Genomic DNA, 11,323 nt, shown 5'->3' with positions numbered 1-11,323 from the left:
AGCTCACTGCTAATTATAAAGCTCTAGCCCCGGATACGGGCTTCGCTGGGAAGTTATTTCAACCTATGCATGTGTATCCTAAAGCCATTTCCATTCCCTTCCTGTAAACAAAATATAACCACATAACCCAGCGGGGACAGGCTTGCCTCTTTGTCACTCAGGTAAATGGGATGAATGAAAGCCAATGGTCACCTTCATGTATTCCCTACAGCAGGCATTTTTTTTGAAAGATAACTTTTCCCAATTTAGCAATCATAAGTATCCCCATCTAAGACCCTTACAAGCTTATAGTTCTGGTACATGCATCTGTTTTAGACTTCTAAAATTAAATATGAAAATGTAAAAAAAACCATCTAAAATTATCTTACATATTTTACAACGTTTAAAAGCACACTATTCATTAAATATTACTTTGGAAGTTGTCATAATTGGTTTTTTACTCAAAAACTTTAGTTACAAAGTCTTCTTTTTTTTTTTTTTTAAAAAAAAGAATATCATGGTGTGCTTTAGGAGACAATTTATATGGAAAAGAAATTAATGTCAGCTTCAGCCTAATTTAAATTGTTTACACATCCAGGGGAAAGCCTGTTAACCTTGCTGAGGCATCTTGGAGACTGCCTTCTCCAAGATAAACAGATTTCTACCCCATTAGCAGCAGAATCTGCATCTTAGAATGAGAGTTGTGCATCAAGCAAAGGGGCATTTTTAAGTTGGAAATGCCCAGCTATCCAACTTGGGGTGGCGCCAGGTCATCTATGCGAGCTTGCTAAAACACTATCGGGTTGTTTGGGATGCTAACTGAAAAGCTGCGCTTGCAATACGTAAAATGCATTCCCGAGAATCTGAGTGTATCTAATCCGCGGGCCAGGTAGGGCCTTTTCGGGGTGCCCCGGCGTTTCTCCCTCGGTCTGAGTAGGAAGTGGGAGTATTTTGGAGGACGTGCAGGTCTCGGGTTCCCTTCATCCTCAGTCCCAGGAATTCAGACAGAAATTACCATACAGTGACTCTTAGGCATCAAGTACCCCTGCTTGCTATTCGGTCCAAGGTCCCATCGCTACACAGGGATCCGCGGGGCTGTTTGCGCCCACTCCGGGTCACCTCAACATCACTGAGTATGAAGAGGATTCGGGACAAAGAGAAAAATCAGGGGACCAAGGAGAATGGAGGCTCAGACAAGGATCCGGGTACATGGGCACCGAGCACAGAGGGACCGAGAAAGTGGAAGGGGGGGACCGGGCAGATATCAGCTTCCTTGTTTTGCTGGGTCCCGGTCCGGGTGACGGGATCAGAGGTGGAACCGGGCGGCCGGGAGACGGGGACAGGTGCTGGATTGCCCCGGCCAGGTTCCCCCAGCTCCGGCCGCAGATTTGCGGCGCTCGGCCGTGCACCTCCCAGCGCCGACTCCTTCGGCGCGGCGTAGCCCTCGCCATATATACCCTGCTAAAAATAGCCTGCGAGACGTCTTTCCAATCAGCACAGGCCGAGTTCGAATTGGACCAATAGAGAGGCCTGTAATGGAGAGGCTCGGTCACGCCAGGCGGGGCCGCTCTGTGTCCGCACCGGCGATTGGTGCGAGCTGACATCATCGTCGCGCAGCCCCCGGGACAGGCGCGGCCGGATTGGGTATCACTGGGGGCGGAGCTCCAAGCTGGTCACGTGGGGGGAGGAGGAGTGGGGGGAGCCAAGCGGAGGAGGAGGGGGGAGGCTGGCAGCGGAGCTTTGAATAGGGAAGTTTTGCAGGGGTTACGCTTGCAGTCAGTCCGCTGTTTGCAAATATTGCGTGGGCTCGGCGCGCTGCGGGCTGCGGGAGGGTCCGGACCCGGCGTACGATTGCAGCGCCATCCAGTTTGCATGAAACTTTCACCTGCGCTCCCGGGGACAGTTTCTGCTCCGACTCCTGATCGCTCTCCTCCCTGTTTTCCCGACAGCGGGGACTGTCTTTTCCAACCCGACATGGATGTGCTCCCAATGTGTAGCATCTTCCAGGAACTACAGATTGTGCACGAAACAGGCTACTTCTCGGCTCTGCCGTCCCTGGAGGAATATTGGCAACAGGTAAATACGGATTTTTTTTTTTCACGTGCCCGGTGCTCCGAGGAGGGAGTCTCGCGGAGGCACAGGCAAGATGGTGTGTGCTTGGAAGTGCATCTTTTTAATGATGATTAGCGTTTGCCTAATTAAAAAAAATAAAATAATGATCTTAAGATGCCCTTCTGCTGCCTGGAATGATGAAGGCGCTGTAAAACGAGCCTTCGGCAGCGGGGACTAGAGTTGTCATTTGTGTGGAGGCGAGCTCTTGTTCCCAGAACGTTTTTCTTTATTTTATTATTATTATTATTTTCTTTTTTGCGAATTCCGAGCTTCCGAGCAGCATCCACCTGAGGGGAGGGAACCCCAAATTCCTCTGCCCGATCCAGACCGGAGCCGTTGGCACAAGTTTGGGGCTTGTACCAGCTCCAAACTCCGCAGCTGGACTTTGTCATATGAACGAGCTTGCCTTTACTGCCAAAAGATTTGATTTAAGGGTTTTGGTTTTTGTTTTGATATTTGTACATCCAGTTTTTTTTTTAAGTCTAATATTTTGCCTGCGGAATGCAGTAGCTCTTTTTTTTTTTTTTTTTTTTTTTTTTAACTCAAGGCCATTTGCAGTTTCTTTTCCTTCTGGATAATTTCTTAGCATTCGCCAATGTCTGCCTTGTTTTTCTTACCTGCTTTTCTTGTTGACTGCGCGGCGGGTGTGTGTGCGTGGGGGGGGGGAGCTGTTTGCACACAAGTGACTTGTCAGTCATATGACAATGAGTCCATTCCTAGTTGCTTCGGGTCTTACTTTAGGGAAGAAAAAAATCTCGATTTCCGGCATTTTAATGGAACTAGAATTTGGGGCAACGGAAATATAAGAAATAACCCCCCCCTTCCATTCTAAGTCTTATGATTCTCTCAAGTGGCGAGACACTCTTGAACACTTTTACCATTGTCTTTAAAACGATGGTTCGGTGGATGTCTCTCTACCCTTCTGTGCTGGCTTTTTTTTTTTTTTTCCTCCAAGTGAATTAGCAGATGAAATATATTCTGTGGTTTTCACAACCTCTCAGGCTTTAAAACGCATGAAAAGCGAACTGTTGGCCGAAACCTCCACATGCCGGCTTAATTGTTAACAATCCTCTCCTGCCTTCCTCTCCCCCTCCTCATTTTTCCTCCTCAAAGAAGCTGCTCCCTGGGACGTGATTGAAATTGATCTTAGTAGTTTCCTTTAGGCATTTGGGATTTGGGCAACAAGCCAGACTTGGCTCCTGGTCCCCTTCAGAGCCTTTTAAACTCCCAGAGAGCTGCGATCAGGTCCCCACTGCTCATCAGCATAATGGAGATTTTAAATTAGCCAGTTGATTAAAGTTTAACAAGATCTTCATAAATGTGCTCGCCTTTTCTTTGGAACATCAATAATATGTATCGCCGCCTCGATTCAGATACTGTGTGCACTGTAACAGACATCGAATTTTGGGGGGAAAGAGAAAACAAGCAGCAGCCCCCCCCCCTTCCTTGGCTTGCTCCTGCTTGCTGTGTGAAGCATCTACAGGGAGGGATTAGGATATGTATATACTGTGATAGAAGGCACATTGTTCAGTAAGCATTAACCCTTTTGCTGGTAGCCTGTGCTCAAGATGGTCTGTACCCTGATAACAATTTGTTGCAGTTTGGTGTCGAAATTTCTATCTGTAGAATGGAATACTGAGTGGCACAGACAACCTTATATGGGCATGCAGGCAAACCTAGTGAAAAATCAGGGCCGACATAATTTAATCCTAAAATGTTTCCTACCATTTTTCTTTTCCAGTGGCTAGAAAGTTTGAAATGGTGGGGAGAGGGGATGCTGATCCCTGCAGTTGTGTAGCTCCTTGAAAGGTTGGTTGCGGGGCTGGGGAAGGGGCACCCTGTCCATGGCACACTGCATGTGTATTTCAGCCGGGTCCTTATTTGGCAGCTGGTCAGAATTTCAAAAGGAAGTCTCCTTTGGCATTGCGTGAAAGAAATAGGAGTGATGACTCATACTGTTGTACTCTTGGCCAGGAGATAAAGTCCTTGTTCATTGTGGGACTCCCAGAAGGGCCAGGGAGTAATTTCCCCTTTCCATCCTTTACAATAGCAGATGGCCATTCTGGAAGAATTCCTCCACTTGTGTTGTTGAGGTTTCTTGTTTCCCTCTGACCACTGTGAAGAAATCATTAAAGTTTGGTGGGACCCACAGCCCTGTACTTGGGAAATGACATTACAAAAATATAAATGTATATATTTATATAATATAAATGTAACTTAGCAACACAGGAAATGGGAGGTTTCTCTTCAAATCTATTGATGTCCCTGAATCCAGACAGATATCTGCTGTCTGCTCTCTGACTACGGCCAGTCCTATATAATTAGCTGTGTCACCAAGGGGGTCTTAAGACCACACTGTGTGCTGTGCAATCTTCTGTCCTGTTGTGTGAATACTTGTGGATGGCTGGGGCTCTCACTGATGCTCCTGGTTCTAGAGAATGTCAAGCGATCTGGTTAAACCTGTTAGGTTGGTGGGAGGGGGTGTGATGTGTGTGTAAGGCTGATTTTCTTTGTGTGGTTTACCAGGATCCTCATTAGAAATGTCAACACTTGTAACTATAACAAAAAAACAGGCCTAGTGATCATCACTCTTTGTGGCCATTGGTCCAACACTGAAGAAACCAAGAGAGGTTTTACCTCTGTTTTTCCTTCCTATTCCTAGAATCAGCTTTCCTCTAACATTCATGAGGAAATAGATTTCCATTACAGAAGACTTTGTGACCCATAGTACATGGCACAGAAATAATTTGTCTTTTGTCGCATGTTTTTTTTTTTTTTCCTGTGTGCTTTCAGTTCCACTTTCAGTAGTCGTAACAATCACGTGCCTTCTTGTGGTTCGTTTTGCACAGACCTGCCTGGAGTTGGAACGCTATCTTCAGAGTGAGCCCTGCTACGTGTCAGCCTCTGAGATAAAATTTGACAGCCAGGAAGATCTGTGGACCAAAATCATTCTAGCTCGGGAGAAGAAGGAAGAATCAGAACTGAAGATTTCTTCTAGTCCTCCAGAGGACTCTCTGGCCAGCCCCAGCTTTAATTATAACTTAGAGACCAATAGTCTGAACTCTGATGTCAGCAGCGAGTCTTCAGACAGTTCTGAGGAACTTTCACCCACGACCAAATTTACCTCTGATCCCATCGGTGAAGTCTTAGTCAGTTCAGGAAATCTGAGCTCCTCCGTCATTTCCACTCCTCCTTCTTCTCCAGAAGTGAACAGGGAATCTTCTCAACTGTGGGGCTGTGGGCCCGGAGACCTACCCTCACCAGGGAAGGTTCGCAGTGGGACTTCGGGGAAGTCTGGTGACAAGGGTAGTGGCGACGCCTCCCCTGATGGCAGGAGGAGGGTACATCGATGCCACTTTAACGGCTGCAGGAAAGTTTACACTAAAAGCTCCCACTTGAAAGCACATCAACGTACTCACACAGGTCAGTCCCCTCATGGGGCCTGGGAGGTCAGCCGCTGGTGGGCGCCAGTGAATTGCACCATCCCTGGGAGGGAGCCAGGGCTCCTCAGGATGTGGTCACAAGCAAGGAAATCCTCACTTCCTAAATTCCTGTCACCAAGGAGTTGGGTCTTTTTTGGAGTTCAGAGTAGAATTTTAAAAGACTGGACATTTGAATCAAATGAATGGTTCATGCTTTCAGATTAAACAAGAGGCCAGATCACATTCTCCATCGACACCCACTAGGTGCCTATTTCCCCATTGTACCTGCATCATGCTATGTTGGGTTGCTCCTCATTCTTTGTCATGTAAGTCCAAGGTCAGGACAGAGGGTCCTGGGGCAGCATGGAGATGGCTAGTGTTGACCCTGATATTTTAAGGCCTGAGTTTGGAGCAATAGTCCTGGCCAGTGGCTGTTTATTATGAATACTCTGTCACAAAGCCACTTAAAACAAGGCCTTTCTTAACTCAGTGCCACTATTTAGATTTGAAGTTCTGTTTGTTTGAAACTGCCAGGACAACATACAGGATATGAGGGGAAGGATTGCAGGAAAGCCCCACGTTGTGAATTCTTATCTTATGGAGATGATAGTCAAATTCTAGAGAGATGAAGTCAGGGCCCTGAAAAGGCCCAGAACTGGGAGAGGACATGAGTGTTCCCAACACAAGACAGTTTTTGACTCAGGTTGACTTGAGCATTATTTTTCACTCATAGGTAGCATTTTATTCAATTCATACTTATAATTTAGCGAGGCAGTGATGCCAGTTTGGTTGGTTGGTTGCCATTTAGAAACTGATCTGAAAGTCTTTGAATGAGGTTTCTCAGAAACTCGTGATTTCAGTTTTGTAGAAATGGAGAAGGTCTCAGACAACTCATTCCACAGGGAAATGAGTAAGGAACTGGATAGTGCTGGAGGTGGGGGATGTCTCCATGGAGAAAGCAATAAATCTCAACCCTCAGCAAGGCTGTGGATCCTGTGGGCTAACACCTCACCCTGAAACTATGTCAGCAGTCTGAGTAATTGTCATTGTTAGGAGTTATCTTTGATTTTGGTAGCTTGACTTTGTCCAACCTAGATCCCTGGAACAACAGCCCGAGTGAAGCTTCAGGCTAGGTTAGGAAAGAACCCATGCTTGTGACCTTTAGCTTGCCAAAGGTACTGTCCCTCTGTTAAAGCATATGGTGAGGTCGTTAGGCTACAGAAATCCCACAGTATGTATTGTTGAGTCTTCTCCTTCTTCCCAGCATGTCAGTGAAATCATGGTGCCCTTGTCATGTGCTCTCTTCCCAGGAGAGAAGCCTTACAGATGCTCATGGGAAGGTTGTGAGTGGCGTTTTGCAAGAAGTGATGAATTAACCAGACACTTCCGGAAGCATACTGGTGCCAAGCCTTTTAAATGCTCTCACTGTGACAGGTACGTCAGTGATCAGTGAGGGCTTCTCAGGAAAAAAAGGGTGGGATCGTGGGAAACAACCAGAGCAGAGTAGGTGTGTGCAGTAGAGCTTGGAAAGAAGGCCAGCAGTTTCTTGGTATTTGTTGGCATTTCTTTTAAGTCTGGGGCTTTTTCAAAAAATCCGTGACACACTGACAGCCTCTCTTAGGAAGCAGTGTGCCAGGCTTCTACAAGAAAAATGTCTAGGGGAAGGTTTTCAAAATGGGCTCCAACAGTTTTCAAATTCAAAAACTGAGATTCTGCCATGGAACTTCCGGGACTTCCTCGCTGTTTCTTGAATACCTCTTGTGTTTGTATTCCTCTCCCTTGGGGTTCCCTGTGCCTAAAAGTATTGGCCAGGACTCAGAGGAGTTGTTCAGGGAAGTGTGGATCTGGTCTGTCACACAATCCAGGAGGCAAAACCTAACTTCTTTGTTTCTGTTTTGCCCTTGCAGGTGTTTCTCCAGGTCTGACCACCTGGCCCTGCACATGAAGAGGCACCTCTGAGGGAGAAGAGGGATGAATCCTGTAGGCTAAAAGAGGCTTCCAGGCTGAGAGGCGGCCATGGAAGGAGGGATGCCTGTACCAGCCAAAGCATGCCATTTTGCTTCCTACCCAGTTACCTCCAGGGGCCTCTCTTTGGAAGGTCTTTTGAGGGCTACAAAAGTCATGTCAGAATCGGCATAGCACCCACGGTGCATGGTGTTTGGGTGACCCTGGACTCGCCTCGCCACTGGTTCCTAACCTTCTGAGAGGCTCCCGAGCCTTTTGCCGTGAGCATGCGCACTGAGAATGTTAATGGGTGGGATGACTGTATGTTGAGGATCTATTACTGACTGTATGGTGAGGCAGACTTTTTTTTCCCCCTTGTGGTAGCAAATGACTGCAAGAGACAGAAAAAAAAAGCAGTTTGAATGTTTTGTGTGTGAGGAGTATACCAAGGGATGAGTTGACCACCAATCATTTCCTGAAGGGTGTCTGCACCTTATTAAAAAAATAAATAAAAACAAAAAAAAATTTAAAAAAAAAAAAAAGAAGGGAAAACTTGGAGGGTGGGAGTGGGAACTCAGGACCCCATAGGGTGAGTGTTAAGGGCAAGGGAAGTACCTGTCCCCCTTTCCTGTGTGAAAGGGCCTTCTGGTGTCTGGTGCAGCTATAGAATGTGCAGCGTGTCAAGTAGCTCGTTTTCCTGGCTACATGGAACTCATTTGTAACCCGTTGTATAAGCTGTATTTACAAATAACAGTGATCATTTTCCCTTATGATACAAAAAAAGTCGTGCATGGTCTGGGGGAGCTATATATTTTTCCATTTTTTAAATCGGGTCTCCAATCGTGATTCCAATTTCTAAGCAGCTATGAAAAGATTCAATTTGTTTAAAACAAGGATTCCTTAAGCCATTTAGGCCTGGCAAGACATGACCCCCAGATCCTTCTGTTTCGTAACACTCCCCAGGCAACATGATATTGTGCAGTGTAGGGTTGTATTTTCAATGACTCAGAATTTGAGTTTACTTTTTGGAGAATCTTAAGGTGCCCTTTGAAGAAATTGGACACGTGTCAAATGTCTAAATGCTTGGGCCTGGAAATTACTGGTCTAATGTGACATTAGGCTAAGAACATAAACTTTTTTTCTCAGTCGGGTGGATCAAACCACTAAGCTTAGAAAACGTTTTTCTCATGCAGCTATGTGTCTCTTATTTATGCCTTGAGGACTAATTCTGGTTTTCTAGCTGTTAATGCACTGTTGACCTTCATAATGGTGCCTTATGCAATTGGCCCTTCTGTGGGGTCAAATACAGGGGTATGGGTGATGCATGCTTAATTAAGGCTCTTTTTTCACCTGGCATTGTACTGTATCAATGTATAATATGGAAAAAAGAAAACAAAAAAACAAAACAAAACAAAAACAACAACAAAAAAAAAACCACCTCTTTAAGATCCTCCACAATGACAAATAGGTGAAAACTCCTTTGACATGTCAACATGTGTTCATTTTCAACAACTTGACTGTCAGTATTAAAATGGGGAAAAAAAATAGACATGATAATTGAAAACTAATTCTGCTACCATGAGACTCTTTTAGAGACCTTGCACAATTGTACAGATCACACACACCGGCTGTATTTATTATGTAACATTTTCACACATATTAAAGATACAGAAGTATAAAAAAATGTCAATATTTTGCTCAAAAGGCACAAGTTTTGAGTACCTGTCTAGCTATCTGTTGGTAATACTGAAAGTATACTGCTTTTTTTTTTTTTTTTGAAAAAAAAGTGGATGAAATTTCTTGTGTATGTATATTTGTGTGTATAGTATGTGTATGTATGTGTGTATATATATATTATGTATAGATAATATATAAATATTTTTTTAAGAAGAAACTAGAATGTTTAGCTAGAAAATTCTACAGCCTGTGAAGAAGTATTTCAAAATGGCCATAAAGGAGGTTAAAAAAAATTGAAAACTATAACCTAATTTTATAGAGGCTTTATCTTTAATTTAATGATTTGCTGAAGACATTTTCAGCGTTGAGTCTATTCCACCCTGTTGATTTTGCTAGTCATTATTGGCAAGCCTGGAATAGTAGGGTACCTTCAGCCATTCAGAAGGGGCATGAACAAAGTACTGGCCAACTTGCTGGACTCAGACACACAGAGGTTTGGATTTTACTTTCAGCCTTACTAGAAGATCTCACCTAAGAGTAAGCTGATCACAGGGATTGTTTTTTAGAATACTTTTTATGCAGATGAAACTATTTTTTCCAGCATGTAGATTCTCCCAGCTTTTTCAAGGAGTACTTTCCTGAAATTGGCATAACGCAGCGAAGACAGCTGATATTTCTGATATTTCATCCAGCTGCTGGCTTTTTGGGTGTGGATCTTTACATATATATAGATAGATAGACATGTATCTATCTATATATTTATGAGAATGAGTCTGGCTGGGCTGGTATTTTGTTTGATCTTCCTGGAAATGAGCAATGATTAAGCTCATGTAACTTTTTTGTTTTGTTTTGTTTTGTATCTGGGCTGATGAATACATTTCTCTACAGAACTGATTTCATTTTGCTTAAGGGAAAAATGCACTTTTGTTTGGCAGTTCAAAATCCAAGCACTTGATATGCTGGGTTTTGGAAAACTCCTTTTTTGGCCCTGCTGTGTGCTTATCCATAACAATTCCATTAAGTAAGAAGGTAAACAGAAGAGAAAGAAAACTTGTGCTGGCTAGTCTCACTTATGAAACATCATGGATGTTGTTTGACTGGGTGGGGCTGGGTGCCGTGTATGTCCATGCCTGTAATTTTCATAATAAGCAAGTACATTCTGTTCAGGTGATAACTGAGCCTCAATCAAGCAGAACTTTTGCTTGAAATTAAAAAAAAATATTTCTATTAGTGAAATTTCTTTATTTCTTTTTTTTGAAGCACCCTGTTATCTAAAGAATCTTTGTAAGATTTTTGTAAAATTTTGTTTTACAAGATTTTATTTGAAATTGTTTTTTGCGAGATTGTTATATTTCTGTATGAATGTATTTTTTATTCGAATAACATAAAAAGAATTCTTATCAGCATCTGGAGCCTGGTTGTTTTTCTGGGGTGCAGTGGGGGGAAGGGGACTGTTAACAAATTCCTGCTGTGTTACTCAGCCTGGCTTCCTCCCCGGGAAATCACCATTGTGCAATTCTAAGGGCCATTGGCCTAGCTCAGTGCCTGCCTTCCTTGTCTTCCCACTTACCACAGCTGTCCCTGGAGTTAGAGGGAGGCTTTTGACATTGCTCTCCCCACCCCTCAAATGTACTGAATGTGTTCCAAAGCCTGGCAAAAACAGCCCCAGGCTTTTGGGGGCACAATAGGAAGAAACTTGTTGCATTTTTTTCTTCCTGTCACTCAAGCCACGGAGACTATTACAGTGGAGAGGCCTCTGCACCGTGACTAACTGCTGGCTCCCTTTCACGTCGGAAATCCAACAAATTTTGTTCGCTTAGCTCTTAGAGATAGGCTAGTCTTTCTGGATGGAGCTGGCCTCACACCTAGATGACTCCTGTCTGGGAAGGTTAGAAGTGATCAGCAGGTGACAAATGGAAGTCAGGCCAGAAAGCCATCCCCATGGACTCACTGAAACCACGTTGTCCTGCTCCCAGAGTTTCCTGGTTCCCTATAGTAGGGCAGAAAGTCAAGGCTGCCTTCTCATGTGATTTTATGACTTATGAAAAAGGCCTGTAAAATGCCTTACGCATAGAGTGATTTAAGATAAAATAGATAGCTTATTGTCCCAGACAAATGCCTATAGTAGCTTGAGATGACGGCCCCAGCATTACTGTGCGGATCAGTGTGAGAGATGCATCTTGGAATCC

At 44.2% G+C, this 11,323-nt stretch overlaps 1 protein-coding gene across 1 annotated transcript; it reads left to right on the top strand.

Annotated features, from left to right (window-relative positions):
* Positions 1-1,703: 1,703 nt before the first annotated feature.
* Klf6 (Kruppel like factor 6) lies at positions 1,704-10,540 on the top strand. Its single transcript, XM_028890929.2, has 4 exons — positions 1,704-2,055; positions 4,941-5,514; positions 6,824-6,947; positions 7,421-10,540. Exons 1-4 carry the CDS (start codon positions 1,852-1,854, stop codon positions 7,470-7,472), a joined length of 954 nt encoding a protein of 317 aa, XP_028746762.1. The 5' UTR covers positions 1,704-1,851; the 3' UTR covers positions 7,473-10,540.
* The last annotated feature ends 783 nt before the right edge of the window (positions 10,541-11,323 follow it).

This window comes from Peromyscus leucopus, chromosome 5, assembly GCF_004664715.2.
Source record: "Peromyscus leucopus breed LL Stock chromosome 5, UCI_PerLeu_2.1, whole genome shotgun sequence".
Taxonomy (NCBI): domain Eukaryota; kingdom Metazoa; phylum Chordata; class Mammalia; order Rodentia; family Cricetidae; genus Peromyscus; species Peromyscus leucopus.
This window is presented reverse-complemented; position numbering and strand designations above follow the sequence as displayed.

What these genes read in the sequence shown, in the direction of transcription:
- Klf6 (XM_028890929.2), top strand. Translation starts at nt 1,852, where the DNA reads ATGAAACTTTCACCTGCGCTCCCGGGGACAGTTTCTGCTCCGACTCCT. An exon ending in TGGAGGAATATTGGCAACAG is followed by an intron (nt 2,056 to 4,940) that starts GTAAATACGGAT and finishes CGTTTTGCACAG; the next exon opens with ACCTGCCTGGAGTTGGAACG. An exon ending in ACATCAACGTACTCACACAG is followed by an intron (nt 5,515 to 6,823) that starts GTCAGTCCCCTC and finishes CTCTCTTCCCAG; the next exon opens with GAGAGAAGCCTTACAGATGC.